We start from the raw sequence: 21,486 nt of genomic DNA on the forward strand, positions 1-21,486 counted from the left end.
CCTGATCATGTTATGTTCTCCCCTTCCATTTGAACCCTCCTTCCCGAGGAAGGCGATGTTAGGGCGGCGAAGATGCCGCCCTCCCTTCTCCTTCACTCACTGCTTTCTCTCTCTCTCCAGGCCAGTGCTGTCATTACGCGGCCCACTGTCACGCCGACTCTGCCGGCAACAGCCGGCAGTGTAGCCTAGGTCACCGCCCAGTCACATAGTACGATGACAGTGTGGAGGATTAATTTTATTTTAATTTATTTTTTTTGTTTGCCAAATCAAGAGAGAGAGAGAGAGTGTGAGTGTGTTTATTTAAGTTTTGTCAGAGAGAGAGAGAGAGAGAGAGAGAGAAATTGTTTACAGTATTGGCTTTAGTTTGTCACAGAGAGAGAGAGAGAGAGAGAGAGAGAGAGAGAGTTGTTTTAGTATTGTTAAATCGAGACATTTTATTTGCTTTAGCTTTGTCATTAGAGAGAGAGAGAGAGAGAGAGAGAGAGAGAGAGAGAGAGAGAGAGAGAGAGAGAGAGAGAGAGAGAAAAAGAAAGAAAGAAAGAAAAAGAATTTAATTTGCTTTAGTTTGCTAGATCGCGCGTGCGCAAGAGAGTAGGCTATGTGTGGTTGTGTGTGCGTGTGTTTGTGTGTCCGCGGTGCGCGCTGAAGAAAAAGGGGTAATTAGCGAATGATTGTTTGAAGTTGGAAAGATTGTTGGTATAATTGAGGTTGTTTGTTTACCTTTTTAGCTAGGATAGGGTGGTGATGAATGTCTTGGGCGAAAGCATTGGATCTCGAACGATAGAAGGAGTCGGTTCTGCATTTTTTTGTTCTTCGGAAGCCGGCTGTTTAGTGTTTTTATGTTCTGAGTAAGTACTGTTTTTATTCATTTTTGTTAGGCGCGTTCGTGAATGATAGAAAGTTTATTGTTTATCTTTGATTATAGTACGATAGTTTAGTTTAGGTAGGAGTTTTCGTAAGCGTTTTTTTCTTTTTTATTGCAGGCCGTAGTTCCTCCTTTGGATTCCTTTATACTCCTTGGAGTTTTAGTTTGGCCTGGAAGGTGGTGTTTGCCAGCCGTGTGTATATTGTATATGATTAGCTTGATGATGACGACCCGGACCGGACAATGAATATAGGAATAGACTGCTGAAATACAGAATTTTTGAACGTTGATGACCCGGCTATAAAATACGGATTTCTCTCACGACAATTGATAACGACGACCACCGCATAAGATTGCATAGTCGAATTGGCCGTACGATAGTGTTGGCCAGTGCCAGTAGGCTACAACTTGCTTAAGGACTGTTGCGTGTGAACCAAGAGGTTCTCTTGGTTTGGCATTAATTTTTTGTGTTGCAGAATATGATTGGTGTTTAGTATTAAGTAATTTATTTAGTCTTAAGTGTGCTTTTGGTACTGTGCGTGGACTGACGGTGTTGGGTACATTAAAAGGATATTGTTTTTTCGATTGTTGGCGAGTTTTCGGTACCATCACGCACCGATATATACAGCGAATTTTGTGTGTTTTTTTTGTCTATTGAATTTATGATAAATTGTGATTGTTCCTGGGTTATGGCATATGGTGGATGGTTTGGTGATAAGTGATTTGTTCTAGTGTTAAGTCAGTTTAATGATATGTGTTCTGTTTTTGGTTGCGTTAATATAGTTTTAAGGCTATGTTTTGTTTTCATTTTCCTTCTGTCCAAGAGTCTAGTTTAAAGTAAAGTAAGGGGAAAGTTTGTGTTGTGGGATATTTTGGAAGTAAGAGTGATCAAGGGTGTGGGGGTTGTGTTTTGTATACATTCCGCTACAACAGGGTAGGTGTGCCTTCAGCCGGTTGCCCACCGGCGGCCAGGGGTCGCCGGCGTGTCGGTGGCACGCCGGTAATGCATGGGGTTTCTCCTTTACCCTGCCACATAGAAAGATGGCTGGGTTGGGGTGCCCTGTGCCGGCACCGGTGGCTGGTGGACCTCCGGCAGTCCGGCGGGCCGCCAATGTGTCGGCGGTCCGCTGGTTCTACATATATTTACAGTATTGTGACAGTGGACTGTCCTCTTGCACTAGACCCTCTTAATGAGAGAATGCCTTGATGAAGTCACTGAGCTTCAGCATGGCATTCTTTTCCCGTGCTGAAACTTGGTGACGGGCACGAGGGCTCTTGAACTTGGGGAAATTGCTCCCCCAGTTCGAATCTAAATTTCTCTCTTAATTGTCTTTTTCTTCCTCTTTATATTGCTTCAACCTTCTCCTAATATTATAAACTTTCCTTCATGTTGCTGTCCCAACCCTATGAGTAAAATTTCCCATATGTATGTGTATATATTTACATATACAGTATACAGGCAGTCCCCAACTTACGAACACAATAGGGACCGAGAGTCTGTTCATAAGCTGGATTGTTCGTAAGTCGTTAGTGTTAAATTTTGGTCTAGGGTAGGCGTAACCTGACTCGGATGTCTACGATTTTCAGCCGTAGAGGTCAACAAATAGCCCCATTTCATATAAAATAGGTTATTACAAATATTTTACTTTATCATATTACAGTACAGTAGTCTGTATAATACTGTAAAGTTCAGTACAGTAAGTTGTTTTATTATCCTGTACTGCACACTACATAATGGAAACTTGCACAAACAATCGGCCATACATATGCACTGCATTTCTGAATCAGCCGACTTAAAGTAAAACCGTAGTAAATATAGTGTACTGTACATTTAGTACAGTACTCTACATTAATTCCTTTTTAAATAAATGTACTGAAAGCTATTTTATTGTTCCATTACCCTTTTTTTTTTTTTTGCTAGAAACTTACGTAAACAAGCGGCCATTTGCATTATGTACTGTACTGTACGTAATGTTTACCTTTTCACGCTGATCAAATCAGCTGACTTGTATGGTACTGTATTTACTGTATGTAACAGTACTGTGCATTTAACTGCTTCGTGGTGGTTTGGTAATGTTAAATAAAATGCAGAAGGTTGGTTAATGAATTGTTTTATTTTAATTTTGACTGACGGAATCATTCTTTGTAGAGTATACGTCACGTGTCTTGTGACGTCATATATTTGGCTGAAGCGCGCTGACAAACTGAATGATTTCCTTTCATTATGTTGCCGAGTAATCTTATTACAGCATTCCCATAATCGAAACACCGAGTAACGATATCAAGTGTGTTAGTGGTCTGTATCATTAGTTATGAGATTAGTACAACTTACCGTAAAGTTAAGAAAAAAAAAGTCTGATGTTATATTTCTTCTGGCGGAAGGCGAGAGGCAAATCAAGTTATTTTCTTCCGATCCGTTACTATTCCCATAATCGAAACATCGAATAAGGATATAAAGAATACTGTATGAAGCTTTAGAATTAACTACCCGTATGCGATTGACAGAGCGAGCACACACACACACACAGAAAGAGCTACAACGATTTCGCATGATACCTAATAATAAGAACTGTAGGGAAACTGATTTTCTGTAACATATTGGCGCTGAAGTAATATTTATCTTGAAGATATTTCTAATATGTTAAGAAATAAAAAAAAATGCCAAAAGTCTGATGACGTTATATTTCTTCTGGCGGAAGGCGAGAGGCAAATCAAGTGGTTTTCTTCCGATCCGTTACTATTCCCATAATTGAAACATCGAATAAGGATATAAAGAATTTTTTAATAATTTTCAAAGAAATATGAAGATTTAACTGCATTAAAAATCAAAATACGGAGAGAGAGAGAGAGAGAGAGAGAGAGAGAGAGAGAGAGAGAGAGAGAGAGAGAGAGAGAGAGAGAGAGAGAATTTAAACTTGCGATGAAATCTAAGGATGTTTACGAACATGTTTGGACTTCCGTCAATTTGTGTTCGTAACACAGATGTTCGTATCTTGGTGAGCGTCTGTATGTATGTTTATTATTATTTTTTTTCTCTCTCTCTCTTTATGGCATGGATGTTTCTACATCTGTTATTGCCACTTGGGCGGATGTTTCTACATCCGGTATTGCTGCCTGCTTTGATGAATGGGAAAGGTGTCAGGGTTGGGAGGTGTTTGTGCTGAAAGCTATATGTGAGAGTATTGGATGATCTCAGCCATCCCGAAGATGGTTTGGACCTTTTTAGCGGAACTATGCTCAAGTGTTGGGTCTTCGGAATCCAGGGGGATCCAACGCTTGGGGTAGGACTCTTGGCTTTGGCCGGAAGCCCATCATTACAGATATGGGGAGGATGATTCCATAGTTTCTTGATCTCAGTCCTAACAGGCGGGTTCAGCTTACACTTGTGCCTCTATATCTGTTTTGATGCTATCCTTCGGGTAGGGTATGGAGTGGACCATCTGGGAAGTATACTCTCACTGTGCCGGTAGTGGAGAGTGCAAATTTCCTTCCCAACATGTGATGCCTTAATGTTCTCAAGCAGGTAAATCAAACTATTCAAAAAATCACTCTTCTCTTTTCTTTATTCTGATGGATTCTTTTGAGAATGACCCCACCTCCCCTGGATATGCTGACTCGCCCCCGGCACTGTTGACGACCTCTGGCAATTCATTTAAAGAAAACTCCGTTGACGACGTAGGAACTAAAAAGTACTATTCTTTAAACACTCGGAAAAAGGGTAATTTGGGCAACACAGGAAAACTGAATGTCCTGCACATTACCCAAATCCCATTAGAAGCTAATTATGATATGTTACATAAAATATTTGAGTGTTACGGATTAATAAAAGAAATTAGAATGAAACTTCAAGATGATAATTGGGAATCTTGGTTATCATTTAATTTTCATGAGGAAGCATTTAATGCAAGCTGTAATATTGTTGATATTAAAGTAGGTAATATGAGTGTTGAGGGTGCTCTGTGTGATGGGGCACCTAAAGATCTGGATGTCTACAGACCAGCAGACTGGGCTGATAAAGATATAGAGGCAGATATGCCATCCCAAAGAAAGTCAAAACCACCAATGTGGCTTCTTGCTCAATCTGTAGGAGGTACGGAAAATTATTTCAAGATCTGCAAATTTCTTCAGAGGAAGGTAGGTACGATCGCACCTGGAGATATATCTCGATTCGGGAAGAAAAGTTACTTGATAAAGGCCAAGTCATACACACAGTCTGTTATACTTTCCAATTTGAAGACAGTAAATGATGATATAAAATTGGACATCAAACCCCATCTAAACTTTAGCTATGGAAGGGGAGTGGTTTTTAATAGGGATCTGTATGAATTTACTGAAGAAGAGATATTGGCTATGTGTCCTCTATCAGTGTGGAAAGTACATAAAGTACCTGGAACATCAATGATTGTTCTTACTTTCCAGGATGCCGATGTACCTTTCCACATAGACATAGAAAACGAAAGGATCAGAGTTCAACCTTTTAAGCAGAAGCCACTGCAATGTTATAAATGCTTTAAATTTGGACATCCTTCCAAAGTTTGCAATAGTGAAAAAATTTGTAATACTTGCTCCAATATTTACCATGAGGAATGTACACTTGAGGCAAGGTGCTTAAACTGCAACTCTAATCATAAATCTAATGATAGGAGCTGCCAGTTTTATAAGTTAGAAGAGGCTACCCTCAATAAATCAATTATTGAACATGTAAGCGTGGGGCATGCCAAGAGATTATTAAATAAATCTAATACTTATGCAAAGACATTAAAAACAGGAGAAAAAGTTCCTTGGGAATCATCTCACCCACCTACTACTGTAGGTAGTTCTCGAAAAAGGAATTCACCATCTATTGATAAAGTGCTGCATAAGACAAGAACATCTCCCCCTAAAGATTTATCATTGAGTATCAACAAAAAGACATTGCCCACCAATATCAAACCTGTGTCCCCCATTACAAAGGATAGTACTAACCTCTCCCAGGCCATATCCTTGCCTGATTTAATGGAGATTCCACCTGACACCAAGTTATCAGGTGTACCTGTAGTGGGGAAGGTACAAAAACCTGGTAACTCACAACCTATTAATCGTAAAAGAGAGTGACCTCCATCTCTCTCACCCCCTTCCATAAGAAATACTAGAATTATGACATCAAATGAATATGATGTTTTGTCTGTTGATGTTGCCGATCAACCAGAAGACAATTTAAATAAATCAGAAATTCAAGTTGAGGTCCACCATCCCCCTCAACAAATAGATAAAAAAGATACAAAGAAAAACATCAACGTAAAACCCAACATAACAAGACCATCTCTGAAGAAACCTACAGGTAATAATGTTAGATTAAAAACTGCTAATGGGAAGACCTCATCCAAGATGTCTTCCCGAAATAATCCATAGTTTTCTCCTCAATTTTGCAATGGAACTGTCAGGGTTTAAGGGCGAAATTTGAAGAACTTAAGCTCCTAATTCATGAACATTCCCCCATAATTGTGTGTCTATAGGAAAGTATGCTTGATGCTAACACTCCTAGTCCTCGAGAGTATGTTAGCTATAGAACACCATATAATCATCAAGCAGGGAGCAGTCTCATGTATGTTCGTCGAGATGTTCCCCAAATACCTAGGTCTATATGTACAACACTGCAGGCAGTGGTTGTACAAATTGATATAGGAAGAAAATATACAATATGCTCTCTCTACTTGCCTCCAAATGATAATATTTTATATGATGATTTAGCAGAGGCCATTCATCAACTCCCTCTAACCATTTCTCTTACTGGGAGATATGAATGGTAGACATCCTTTATGGGGTGATATCTTGGCAAACACAAGGGGCAATATTATCTCATCAATTGTGGAGAATGAGGATGTGGGACTCCTTAATACAGGAGAGCCCACACACTTCCATGTTCAGACAGGTACCTTGTCATGCATTGACCTTTCAATTGCAAGCTCTAACTGCCTTCTTGATTTTGATTGGAGGACATTAGATGATTGGCATACTAGTGATCATGCACCAATCATTATAAACACCAACAATGGTCCACCTTTACAGAGATCGCCACGATGGAATCTTGACAAGGCGGACTGGGAAAAATTTTGTGAGCTAAGCGAAATTGAGGGGGATGCTGAACAGGTTGAAAATATCGATGATGCCATAGACTTACTGAATGGAACTATCCATACAGCAGGAGTCAATTCAATTCCCAAAACAACAGGGTTATTCAAACGACGACCAGTCCCGTGGTGGTCTTCAGAACTAACTGCCCTCCACAGAGCCACAAGAAGATCTCTAACACGATTGCGTAGACTCCGAACTGATGAGAATTTAATTATGTACAAGAAATGTAGAGCACAGTTCCGTCGTGCCATGAAAGAAGCAAGGTGCCAGTCATGGATGTCTTTTGTTTCCTCCATTAACAGTAGAATACCACCATCTGCTGTTTGGAGGAAAGTAAAAAAGATAGCTGGCAAATTCACACCCAACCCGCCACCAGTGTTGAAGGTGAATGGTCAGTATGTAACTGAAGCAAATGATGTTAGCAATGCCCTGGCTAGTCATTTTTCAAATGTATCCAGCAAGAGTGTAGGAGCCCCTGGTCACCAGTATAGGAGCGTTGAAGAAAAGAAAATTTTAAATTTTGCAACAAGAAGGGAAGAGTCTTATAATTCTCCTTTCACTGAAAGAGAATTTGATTCCGCATTTGCTCATTGCAATGATACAGCCCCTGGACCAGATGGAATTCCATATGCAATGATTAAACATGTACATTTTAATACAAAGCTATTTATTTTAAGCATTATTAATAGAATATGGCATGATCATAGTTACCCAAGTGTTTGGGAACTAGCCATTATTTTAGCCTTTTTAAAACCCGGTAAAGACAAGTTTTTAGCAGCAAACTATCGTCCTATTGCATTGACATCTTGTTTATGTAAAATCATGGAGAAGATGGTCAATGCAAGGCTGTTATGGTACCTTGAAAAGAAAGGTACTTTATCACCCATTCAATGTGGATTCAGAAAAATGCACTCAACGACTGATGTGTTGATACGACTCGAGTCCTCTATTTGTGAAGCCTTTGCTTCCAAACAGCACCATGTTACAGTATTTTTTGACCTTGAAAAGGCATATGATACCACATGGAGATATGGTATTCCTAAAACCCTTCATGAAATGGGATTGAGAGGAGAGCTTCCACTATTTATTCAGGCATTTCTTTCACATAGAGTTTTTCAAGTGAGAGTTGGGGAAGCTCTATCAGAGAGTAAGTGTCAGGAAGAAGGAGTTCCTCAGGGTAGTGCTGAGTGTAACCCTTTTTGCACTAGCAATTAATGGGATATCCTCAGCAATTCCCCAGGATGTTCTCTCAACATTATTTGTGGATCTCTCCATATCATTTGCTGGAGCCAGAATGGCAATGGTTGAGAGAAAACTACAGCTCTCAATTGACAAAATTATCCAGTGGACCGATATGAATGGATTTAAGTTCCCGACAAGTAGAACTACTATTGTACATTTCTGTCGTATCCGGGGAGCATATCCAGACCCGGATATATACATTAAAGGTCAACGGATCCCCTGTGTATCGGAAACCAAATTTTTAGGTTTGATATTTGATTGTAGACTTACATGGGTTTCTCACCAAAAAGCACTAAAAGCTAAAAGTGTTGAAGCTCTGAATATTTTAAAAGTATTGTCCCATACATCATGGGGGGCAGACCGCAATACTATTTTAAAATTATACAAGGCCTTGATTATTTCCAAAATTAGTTATGGTTGTGAAATATACTCTTCAGCCACCCCAAGCCGGTTGAAAATATTAGATTCAATACATCATGCAGGTATTAGATTGTCCACGGGAGCATTTAGAACATCACCTATCCCAAGTCTCCTTGTTGATGCTGGAGAGTTACCTCTAGACCTTTACCGGATGTCTTCTATTCTTCGGTATTGGTTTAGGTTACAAAGACTCCCTAATTCTTTAGCCTTCCAGACTCCTGAGCTGGAGATAATCGAGACTTCTTGACGTTGATCTTGAATCCCAGAAGTTCCAGGAACTGGATGACTTTCTTGGATGCTTGCCTGCACTCCATCTCGGATGCTGACCACACCAGCCAGTCGTCCAGGTAGGCTACTACCTGGACACCTTGTAGGCGTAGTTCTTGAATGACTGCATCTGTAAGCTTTGTAAAAATCCTTGGGGCTATATTTGATCTGAAGGGCATTGCTCTGAAGACGTATTTCTTCTTATGTAGCCTGAATCCTGGGTAGGAGGAGAGTGGGCGGTTGATTGGAATATGCCAATAGGCATCTGCCATGTCTCTACGCCCTTTTTTGCAGCAGGGTCCTTATGTTTTGAAGGGTTATCCTGAACTTGATGTTTTCTATGAACTTGTTGAGTAGCGACAAGTCCAGAATGACTCTGAGTTTGTCTGAGTCCTTCTTGGGAACATAAAACAGCCTTCCCTGGAATTTGATGGACTTTGCCCTCTTTATCACCCGTTTGCTCAAAAGTTCTCGGGTGTATTCTTCCAGTAAGGGGGTGGAGTGTTGGAAGAATTGAGGAAATGATGGTGGAGCTGTTCTCCAGGTCCAACCTAGTCCGTTCTTGATTAGGCTGTGGGCCCAAGGATCGAAGGTCCAGCGATCTTGAAATTTTTGGAGTCTTCCTCCTACCGGAAGCATCTCATTGCTTCGGCTGTCCGGAGGACTTACCTCCTTGACCGCGTTCTCCCCTAGCCCCTCTTCCTCTTGGAGGGTATCTAGAGGAGCCCCTTTTTGACCCTCTACCTTTAGGGCAAAAGGTAGTTGTCTGCCTCTCATATGCAGGAGTAAAAACTGGTGACTGGGCAACCAGCTGCTGAGGCCATCTGGTATGTTAGCTGGGGTTGTGCCACCATCTGGGGCACCGCGGTCATGGGAACTGCGGAAGTTGTTGCTGTTTTTTGACAGGGCGAGAAGGCAACCTAGGTCTCTTTGTCTTCCTCTTTGGTTGGGGACCCTCATCCAGGGAAGACTTCCTCTTCGCTGACATGCCCCACTTATGGAGCAGGTTCCTGTTCTCCGTGACGCCCTTGTCCACTACTTCTTTGACCACTTCACTCGTGAAGAGGTCTTTTCCCCAGATATTGGAGGCTATCAGCTTCCTAGGTTCGTGTTTCTCTGCAGCCAAAGCAAACACGAACTCCCTACACGCGCGTTTGGCCTTCACAAAGGCATATAGGTCTTTGACCAGCGTAGCCAAATGTGTTTTGGCCACGATCATGTTCATGTCTGGGGATCTGTTGTCACTTGCCATTGCCTCTAAGGTAATCTGGAGGGACAGAGATGCAGCAAGTCTTTCCTTTGTCTCTTGCTCTCTACGCAAGAGAAAGTCGGACAGCTTAGGGAGGTTTTCACTGAACTGGCGTCCAGCAATATCAGCCTCCAACTTCCCAACTGAGAAGGTAAGGTGGATTTCCTTCCAGTCCTTCTCGTCCGTAGGCAGGGCTAGGGATAAGGGTCTACACTCCTCGAGTGTAGGGCAAGGTTTCCCTGCGTCCACTGCCTTCATAACTGCCTTAAACCCTTTTTCCATAAAGGGAAAGGCTAGCTTAGCTTGAGCAAGAAAAGAAGGGGTGTTTCTTGCTAAGGGCTGGCATTTTTTAATTAGGGAAGCCCTTGTCTTTCAGGCTACCTGCCAACAGAGCCTGAGCTTTTCCATGGTCAAGAACTATGACCTCTTTTGGTTCTGTCTCCTCCTTGGACATAGGTTCCGCCTTCAAGCAGACAAAGCAGTCTGGGTAAGACTTAAAGCTGGGCCAAAAGTCAACATCCTCTATGAGGACAGCCCCCATTGGCATGTACTCTGTATGCCTCCAAGGGTTCACCTTAGAGCAAGGAGGAAGGTCTTTCACGTCGAGTCTTGTGAGACCCACGGGACGTTGCGAAATGGTCCATCCTTCTCCTCAGTTCAGCGTCCCTTTCTTCGTTCTGCTTCCGAAGACTCTCCATCATTGACATGAGACTAGCCAAAGCTTTACCCATGTTGTCCGATGGAGGAGCAGAAGACGTAGAGGGTACTGGTTCTGGGGCCAGAACCGACGAAATGGACTCCGATTCGACGTCATCCTCTTCAGTCTCAGGAGCCAGGGTAGACTTCTCGTCTAGACCCTCCGCAAGGAGGTCTTTTTTGGTGTCCTCAGACATCTCCGACATCCTCTCATCTAGGTGGATGTCCTTCATCGCATCAGAGACATCCGTATCTACAGAAATCTGGATGCAGGGATCTCAGGTTGAGGCTGTGGCAAAACGGTATCCGCAGTCGCCTTAGGGAACAGATAGGCACGCATCCGTTTATTCGGAAGCTAAGGCCCCGTGGCATTTTTCTGAAAGCCACGAACCCATCTGCGCAGCTTACTCCGTGCTGCATCCCTTGACTCCGCTGTCTTGGGGTCATCAAAAGCCTCAGTAACCAAGGCTTTGCACACATTGCAGTCCTGGGGGTCCCAGTACTTCAAAGGTCCCTTGGAATGGAACAGAGAGAGTGAGCCCTGAACTCTACATGGCCGCAGAAGTCCTTGCTCCTCACGTTGCAAAAGACTCTCAGGCACTTGGGGTGGTCCTCCTGTAAAGAGAGGAAACCTAAATGAGTATGCAATAGTTCATATCACCTGATAAACTATATAAATATTATTAATAATATTTTTGCATATTTCTTGCATATTGCTTAGGATAGACAAGCTAGAAAAGAATTAGGAAAGACATACTTGTGATTCCTGTCCAGCCAATTGCTGCGACCTCCCCCAAAATTAAAACCTAGACTTTTCCTATTCAGGAAACCCATTGGAAGAATTCTAACCTGTCAGGATAGATAAGTGTAACTTAACACTGACTTTCCAAAGGTTTTAATAATGAGGGTAAATTGTAACTGATCATCTATCAGTATGTGGAAAGAAATCTTTTCTTTCCATATATAATTGGTCTCTACAATAGACTGTGCATGGATACACAGGGTATGTTGGAAAATAACTACTGTATAATTTATACTATAGTTTTCTGTCTGCAGTATGATCTATACTGCAAATATACTGGCTACTCTATAATCATATACTGTAGTTTTAGCCGGCGTGTTGCCGACAAGGCTAGCACCTGGCGGCACAGTCCAGCCAGCGTCTTGCCAGCTGGGGTAGTGGCCGGCAGCATCAACCCGGCGCTAACCTGCCGGTGTCTCGCCGGCTGCCGGCCCACTGATCCAGCCGGCGCCTTGCCTGCCTGGGGTAGTGGCCGGCAGCATCAACCCGGCCGGCACCTGCCAGCTAGGTTAGTCCTGTCGGCTTCTCGTCGGCTGCCAGTGCACTGGTGCTGGCTGGGGAAGTGGCCGGCAGCATCAACCCGGCCAGCAACTGCCGGCTAGGTTAGTACCCTGCGTCACTAGCCGATAGAGAGAGAGAAAGCAAGGAGTGAAGGGTATCTTATTAAATGTGTATTAACAGTAAATAAGGGTGTAAATACTCAGTCTTACTGCCTTCCTCCAGGATGAGGGTTCAAATGGAAGCGGAGAATGTATTATTCAGGCTTCCACCCAAGCACAAACCATTACCGGTCTCTGCCGGCCACTGGTATGTGGATGGCAGTCCAAGAGAGGACTGAAGAACACTCTTCAGTATAGGGGTCTCCCGCTGGCAGCCAGCCCAGCCGGTACAGCTTTCCCGGAGCCTTGCGTCCATAAGGGAAGGCTGAGCGACTAAGCCACTGCATGTAGGAGCCTTGGCCGGCCCCACAACCTGCCGGCAAGCGGTGAGATTGTAGGACGAAGGCCAAAGGGTTGCGATGGCTAGGCCATCACTAAAGGACAGAGGGGGGAGGGAAAAGGGTCCTGTATGAGGTGTGGAAGGAGCCGGCAGGGTTGCTGGTCCTACCACCCTTAAGAAACTCTGTTTCAGTATCGGCGCCATCCTAAGTGGCAGGAGAATATCTATTCTCCAGCCTAGGGTCTGCCAATACAGTTAAGGGGACGGCGGCAAACTTGCCGCCTCCTCTCAACAAGGGAGAAACCAGAGTTCCAGTGCCGGCGCCATCTTAGGTGGCAGAAGAATGTCTATTCTTCAGCTTAGGGTCTGCGAGCACAGGACTAGTCTACTAGACCCCAGGGAGAAGGTGGCAGCATCATACAACCACTTCAAGTGCAGCCTAGGGAGGTCTAGCCTTCTATGCCGGCAGCCTAGTCCGGCAGGGGAGTGACTATTCACCCTGCCGGCCGGCTGCCGTCAAAAGACCATATACTCTGAGGTTCTGACCGAAACTGAAAGCCTGCTATCTGCCGGCAAAGGGAAGAGACAGAAAACCCTAGCCTAGTCATGCCTGAGTGTCTACTCAAGGCAAGACCAACAAGGGTTGTAGCCTAAGGCTATGCTCAGAGGGAAGGAGGGATTAGCCTTAAATCTCCTGGAGACGAGTATCGGTTTATATATTAATTCTAGGAGATATCTATCTCTGCCAGAATTGATAAAACGATACACGAGGGTAACCGGGGAACATGTATGAAGGTATACTAAAGCCACTAAGCTAGTAGCCTAGCGGTGGGTGAGAATCGACTACCCTAATCGCCGAAACTCTTGTATACGATCTCAGAAGAGGAATATATATATGCAATCAATTTATCTTGCACTTTTAAATTGTCTAAATTGCTTCATTTAATTGTTATTATACTAGGAATGTCTATTATATCATGTATGAAAGTAAACTAAAACGCATAGGCTGGGAAGCCTAGCGCAAGCAAGGTTCAGTTACCTAAATCGCCGAAACAATCAAGAATTCAATCGGCATAACATAATTAATTCCTAGCAATGAAGACTGAATAACTTCAAGATATTCAAGCTTTTAATACCGGGAAAGTCGGTCAGGCTAACTAAATACCTCATGCATAACGATCGACAGCGCCCATGACGCCTCCGGTTCAGGCAAAGCTCTCTCACTTAAATTAACCTAATTTCACTGTGAGGCAAGAGCTAAAATTTATACAATGTAAAGATCAAACAATCAACTTTCCAGAAGCAGAAGAGATTGCATGATAAATCCAAAAAGTAGAGCGTACACAAAAGACAAACAAGGAAAATCACCGAGCTGTAGCGCTACACTTATAGGAATAAACATGGCGGCGAGGTACACCACCATCTGGATACTCAAAGTAGTAACGGGTGAAGGGTACCTTGATAGCGGCTCCCCTTTTATTTTTGCCACTTTCCCCCTCGAAGCAAAAACGCTATTCGGGGTGAAGATTGCTGTGTGTCGTATCCAGATATACATCCCCTGATATTATGCGATATCCTTAAGAGAAATTTTAAGGATATTCGCGCCAGGAGTTAGAATTCTGGAGACCTAAAGGTAAATTCTCTGGGAATGTCACTGTAGTCAAATATACCCTAGGTAGCTACTTATAGGAACCTTCCATCAGGACGACATGGCCTGAGCCCAAAAACGTTAGATAGCAGGGAAAACCATCGTGCGAAATCGCTACTGAAATAGCTATGAGCGCCATCTTGGAGCCTCGTAATAGTATGGGAGGAAGGGTAACCTTGATAACGGCTCCCCTTCTGTTTTCGCCACTCTTCCCCCTCGAAACGAAAACGCTATTCGGGGTGGAGATTGCCATGTGTCTTATCAAGATGAATGTCCCCTGATATTATGCGATATTCTTAAGAGAAATTTTAAGGATACATATTCGCGCCAGGAGTTAGAATTCTGGAGACATAAAGGTCAATTCTCTGGGAATATCACTGTAGCCAAATATCCCTTAGAAAGCTACCAATAGGAACCTTCCATCAGGACGACATGGCTCGAGTCCAAAAAGTGTAGTACAGTAGTAGTACTCAAGTTATAGCTGGATGCCAAAAAACTATCAATCTGTAGATAAATAAATCTCAAGGATTAGAAGGGCTAGTCATACAAACTAACTAATAATCCTCTAATCTCTCAATTTGTCCATCAAGCTGCACTTGCAAAGTGGATGTTGGATAAGTATTGAAATAGTATTTTTTCAGAATTCCGTTTATATTTTGTAAAGTATATTTGAAGAATTGTTTATTTTCAGCTATTGCGTAAAACTGTATACAACAAACTAGATAAAAATCTCTTGAGGCGAGGATTGATGGCTAGACTTCATATATTTCCTGATGATAAGGTATTTATGAACTGTTTTTAACAAAATATTTTATTTATAAAATGAATAGGAATTAAGTGGTAGATTTTTTGCTATAGACAAGAAAATTATAATGTTTAATGTTTTCTCCTTCCACTCCAACTTTACTGTGTTCATACAATGTACTTGGCTCATATTGGTGGAGCTGATATTATTTTTCCAGGAGCTGAAAATACTCATTACAAGTTTTATTGTCTTATAAGCATGTCAGACTGTTAAAAAATAATCTATGCTGAGCAACTCCAATAATATAAGTGATCTGTTCTCATATGCAGTATTGTTGAAATTATGGAGTAACTTTATCAGTTTTGACTATATCGTGCCTGTCCTTGATAAATTAATATCCCTCATAATAGAAATAAACTTTCTCTTAGAAGACCTTTAGTTTCCTTTTTTTTTTTGTTCTGTTGGTAGGTTACGATGGTTTTAACTAGCAGTTGCTAGTTTTGCTCTTTATTCTATATCGTTGGTGTTTGTCTAAGCAATTTTTATGTTCCTATTCATTTTGTTCATATTATTATGTTTAGTTTTGGGCATTATTGTTGGAAATAATAGTCTGGCTTTTTATTTGTTTATCACCACTTTTCTTGATCAGTGTATTATTTCTTTTGGTTATAGTCCAATTGTTATAGATTTTGTTTACTGAAGCCAAGGTCATGCATAAATACAAACACCACAGTAAGAATTTAATGTAAATTCTAAATTAATATCCCTCCCTGGCTTGCTATTTTGAGCAATACTAATGTTAAATGTGGTTCCTATCAGGAATCCTGTATTATTACCTTTTTACCACTTTCTTTAAATTAAGAACGATCATATGATCGTTCTCTTTTTCGACTGGTCAAGAGTTTTAAGTCTGGAACCCGTCCCTGGATCTAGACAGTCGGCTCCAACATATACTAGTGAACTAATCTGCAGTGAGAGTTGCTGTAAAAAGTACATTAATTCTCGAACCGAAATATATATATACAGGTAAGAAAGTGGTATGATTATCTTTATTTAATTGAAATGCATTGCGTTAGGCATATAATTGCAATATTTTTGAGAATTAAACTTCTTACTAACGTGTTCGGTGTCTTATGCGTGACCTATGATGATGTCAATTTGTTTGGAAGTTCTTAAAGGCTTGGATAAATTTGCACCTTCAATATTTTGATGGCTTATTGTGGTTGTAGGGTTGACTCATTGTCGTTGAGTTTGTTATTTGCTTATTATGCGGTAGCCTTAACTCGATAAATGCGTATTGTTATCGATACATTTGTTTGTTCCTAATTTTCTTTTTCGACTATGATCTCTTTATTGACAGTTCATATTTGTAATGTAATTTAATTTAGTCTTACTGGTTTCAGTGTTTCGTGTTAATGTTGATCTAAGCGAAATGGTTTTTGTTGTGTAGCTTGTTAAATTTCATTTGAATGGGACAGCGTTTGTTATCCTTTATCTCATTTAAGCACTGATTATACGATTGTAAACTGTCCATGATTACTTGTAAGTCTTGGTTGAATTATACTAGCGAAATTGAGGCTTTCTATTGTCAGGGTATTTTTTTAATTACTCTATGTATGTATGTAGCGTACCCAAAGTATGGGGATACATTGTCCATAAATGAATAATCAGAATGCCTGGCGTTATAATTTAAAGTTCCCGTTAGGGTTTTTTTGTCTTGGATGTTTAACTCTTGTGATTTGTTGGTTAGAATTTTAAATCGGGTTTTGCTGGCTATATTTAAAATGGTTGGCTTAGTAAGTTTAATTTCCTATACTCGGTATCAGTTGCTAGTATGATAAATATCATTGCGATACTCTAATTTTAAGTATCTCTCAAATCATTAATTTAGCAATATCTGTGTTAACACTTGCCAACAAAATATCTGAAACCATTAAAGTGAAGGTAAATAGAAGATCCTATATAAAGGGTCAAATAACTCAGGATATGAAGGCCTTAGAGTCTGTTAGTGATAAAGATCTAACATTCCACCTGCTAGATCAGTATATTGACTTGATAACTGAAAAATTGACTGAAATAGAAAGTCTCAATTCCTCCATTTGCGTAGATATATCTGAATCTGAAATTGACGATGTGTTGCCTTCTGCTAGAACGTATCACTTAAATATTAGCAAGAGATTGTCTACCTTTAAAGAAAAAAGGGAGGAATTGGATGCTAAAAGGACTCGGGTACAAAGTTCGAATCTGTTAGGCAAAATTGTTAAATTTCCTTTGCCTCCTATTCAACTCCAAACTTTTGTACATAATATTGAAAACCCTTTTGCTACTACAATTTCAAAAAAAGTTTTTGTAATGCGTTAGCTGGCATGCCTAATCTTACTGGAGAACAAAAGCTTATCTATTTAAATGGTTACTTGTCAGGTGAGGTTCTTAGTGTTATTGAAAATATTCCTAGTTAGTGATGATAGTTATTGGAGAGCTTTTGATTTGATAGATACCAACCTTTTAGATAATAACTTGATTATAGATAAGACTTTGAATTCTATACTTTGCTCACCGGAAATCTCCCAGTTAAATGAAGTAGAGTCTTTTGTTAGGTTGATTAGCAACAAGGTTCAGAATTTAAAGGGTGTGGGAATAGACTTAACTACAAATGATTCTGGCAGACTTGTTTTACTTAGTAAGGTAGTTAATAATAAATTGCCTCATCATTTCCTTATTGAACTATCAAGGGAAGTAAACTCTTAATTACCCTAATTTCAATCAGCTAGTTGATAAATATCAAAGCCTTATAATGAGGTTGGAGATAGGTTTAAAGGACCAAGGGGTAAAACCCAAACTTCAGAATGATTCCTTTAATAATTCTTTTAAGGATTGCTCTAAATCTAAACTCAAGTATACCAGTAAGGTTTTTGCTCCCAAAATCAAATCCTCTGGAGATCCTAAGAGGATCCAGAATTACAAATGCAAGTTTTGCCAAACTGCTGGACATTCAACATCTAAATGTTCTAGTTATAGTAGTTTAGAAGCTGGGAAATCTAAGGCTTCAGCTATAAGATTTTGTTTTAAATGTTTAAATGCCAATCATAAATTTAACAAGTGTCCAAGTTTAAAAGCAGCTCTGCCTTACAAATGTTTTCTTTGTAACAAGGCTGAGCATCTTGCAGCCATGTTTAATCTTAACAAAAATTTAAGTGGTTCTGAAAATAAAGTATTTAGCTTGGCAAGTATTTCAGATATTTTAATTCCTATTATATCTTTGCCAGACAGTAGGGGTAAGAAATCTGCTAGGTGTTACTTCTTGCTAGATACAGGCGCACAATTTAGTATAATTAATAAGGAATTTGTAAAGAGTAAAATAGGTGAATGCTTTAGTCCACCCGTGTCCCAGTTAGTATCTTCCTTTAGCATGCCTATAGCTGCGAAAGATGGTTTAAATGATGTCGCAGATCTGACCTTTCCCAATGGACACAGAACTTGGTGTTTATTTTTTGCCATGGAAGAGTTCAGTTTAACTGTTAAGGTTCCTAAATTGACAAGTATCATTCAGAGTTTGAATGATAATGATTTGCATATATCTCCAGATTTTCCCAGGGTCAAAGGTGAAGACATAAAGTTGCTTGGTATTATAGGTAATGATATTCTCCAATATTTTAGTCAGTTTAGTTTACAACCGTCTGTAATTTATGGTAAAAGCCTCAGGGTCATTAGGTTAGCTAATGGTTTTACTGTATTCCAATGGGAAATGGTATGAATTTTATGTCACTGCATGAAGAGCAGGGTTATAGAAATAAGATTATGAGAAATTTAGATCTGTTTAAGGTTGAGTCTTCCTTTAGTTCTAATCCTGTGGAAACTGAACCTCATAAGCTTTGTGAAGAAGAGAGTCTTAAAATTTAATCCTCATGAAATTAATTTAGAAAATAATTTAGAAACTCTGGTGTTTCATAATTCTAATATTGAGAAAAAACTAGTTAAATCTAAAGAATCTCCCCAGAAAGGCCTGCTGATAGAGTTTATTCATCCAAAAAAGTTAGGAAAAGAGAGGTTATTTGTTAATTTTGCTGTCAATCCTGTTTGTTACCAGTTTGACCCCTTGCAAGAAATATTCTCTGACTCAAGCGTAGAGTATGGTTTAGATAATTTCTATAGTCTAGAGAGTATAGGGATAACAGTTAGTGAAGAGAATAATTTAGCCTATGAAAATGAGCAAGTACAGAAATTTAAAGAGTCCATTTCCTATAAGGATGAGCATTATCATGTTGTTCTGCCTTGGAAAGAAGATCTGATTAAAAAAGTTCCTTCTAACTTGAAAATATCTTTAGCGGTAGCCGAAAGAGTGTATGAGAAGCTAGAAAGTAAGGTTATCTTGGGAAAATATGAAGAGGTATCTGACCAGCAAGAGGCATCAGGGATCATAGAACAAGTAGAAAGGAGATTGCCAGGTCAGATATTTATTCCCCATTGACCTGTTATCAGGAAGGATGAGTTGACTACCACAAAAATAAGGCCTGTGTTTAATTGCTCTCTGAAGGTCGGAAAAGCGCCTTCGCTTAATGAAGCGGCATTTCCTGGCTTTGACCTAATGAACAACCTATTATCTTTGTTGATCTATTCTAGAACCAATGATTATGTTGTCCTTGACATAATGAAGGCTTTCCTTCAAATTAGACTATCTCTTGATGAGGACAGAAACAGATTTTGTTTCTTTCAAAAAATTAACGGTAAATATGTCCCCTATAGGTATAATACCATAATATTTGCTTTTGTGAGTTCCCTTTTCATCTTGAATTATATTGTTCAGCACCATCTGATGGTGAACTCCCACATTGAGGTATCCACTTTAATTAAAGATAAATTTTATGTTGATAATTTGATCTTTACAACCAACAATGTTAATGAGCTTAGTCATACAGTTGATAACATAAATGATGTTATGAACTCTGGAAGTTTACCATTAAGGGAATGGTTTTCTAATGACAAGTCTGTTCTTTCTCATTTTAAAGAGGAAGAAAAATTTCTTTCTCCAAAGGTTAGTGTATTAGAATATTTGTACAATAAGGAAGAGGATTTTCTAAAACTTGAGAAGGCCTCTCTTAACTGCAATGCCTCAACAAAAAGGCAGATTTTGTCTTTTTTGGCCTCTGTATTTGACCCAATTGGAATATTTGCACCGGTCTTGTTGCAAGGGAAACTCTTAATAAGAGATTTGCCAGAAATTAATTAACTGGGATCAAGATTTAGATGGTGAACTTTTAGCTCGATGGCATAAAGTAGTGTCCCCTTTAAAAGGAAGTCATTTAATGTAGACCTTCCTGTCAACTTGTACATATTCGCTGATGCTTCTAAGGAAGCGTATGGGTGCACTATTTATGTTGTTCAGGAGCAGAATTGCTCCCTCTTATTCTCTAAGGTTAAGGTCTGTCCTATAAAAGAGCGTACTCTTCCTACATTAGAGCTGTTAGCTGCTCAACTATCCTTGAAATGTCTGAAGACGACTATTTGACAAGGGTCAAATTTCTGGCTGTCTACTCAGTTCCATTATAGTACTTGTAGATAGCCTAGTAGTTTTAAGTAGGATTCTGGTGAAAAAAACCTAAAAAAAATTCTTTTGTAAATAATAGGATTAACGAAGTCAGCTGCTAGATGAACTAAAATGTAAATATGGCCAGGTATCTTTTTCCTACATTCCTTCTCTTCATAATCTAGCAGACTTTTTGACTAAGCTTTGTACAGCTAAGGTATTTTTGGACAAATTAAATTGGTGGACTAAAGGTCCTCAATGGTTTTTATCACCCCCTCAGGGGTGGCCCAAGGGCTTGTTGGAATGTATTCCCTGTGAGGTCAAAGGAGAGTTAGTGTCACCAGTGCTTGGTCCTGCTAAGGCTGGACCTCTTGTTGACATATGTAAATTTTTTAGTTATAGTAACTTGTTTGGTGTTACAGTAATTATCTTTACTGCTTTGTTTAGATTTAAGAAATCAAATGCTGGCCCTTCTGAGGCAGCTATTTATTATTTAATACGCCTAATGCAAGCTGAAGCCTTTCCTGTAGAATTAAATTACTTTGAGGATCCTAGATCCACAAGTGCTGTGCCTCAGCTAGTTAATCAGCTTAATTTGTTTTTGGATAAGCATGGGATTATCAGATCTAGAGGTCGTATTGACAAGAACGTCGATCTTAAGTACCATGTGGTAAATCACATTCTCATGTCTAAACACCACCATTTGACTAAATTGTTGATTTACTTTGCTCATTGCAAAACTATGCTTATGGGTCTGCAAGCTACCCTTAACTTACTCAGGATGCATGGATTCTGGATTTTGAAAGCCTGTCAAGCTGTGCTTTATGTACTTAGGGATTGTATAGCTTGTAAGAGGTAAATATTTCAGATCCCGGTAACGTTTTCTTTACTTGCACTATTAAATTTGAAGGTACGTTCGGCTCGATAGATTGCGTGCAAGATGATATTACGGGTAAACGAGAATTCTGTTGGGTT

The 21,486-nt window shown here is 40.1% G+C and overlaps 1 protein-coding gene across 3 annotated transcripts in view; it reads left to right on the forward strand.

The window, feature by feature from the left end:
• mRpL13 (mitochondrial ribosomal protein L13) overlaps window positions 1-21,486 on the forward strand; it is a 386,598-nt gene that overhangs the window by 338,489 nt on the left and 26,623 nt on the right. For all 3 annotated transcript variants that reach the window (XM_068373870.1, XM_068373869.1, XM_068373868.1), the window contains one exon: window positions 14,934-15,023. In XM_068373870.1, the coding sequence (XP_068229971.1) occupies window positions 14,934-15,023 (90 nt within the window). The remainder of the gene's footprint in view (window positions 1-14,933; window positions 15,024-21,486) is intronic.

Source organism: Palaemon carinicauda, chromosome 5, assembly GCF_036898095.1.
Source record: "Palaemon carinicauda isolate YSFRI2023 chromosome 5, ASM3689809v2, whole genome shotgun sequence".
NCBI classification, from domain to species: domain Eukaryota; kingdom Metazoa; phylum Arthropoda; class Malacostraca; order Decapoda; family Palaemonidae; genus Palaemon; species Palaemon carinicauda.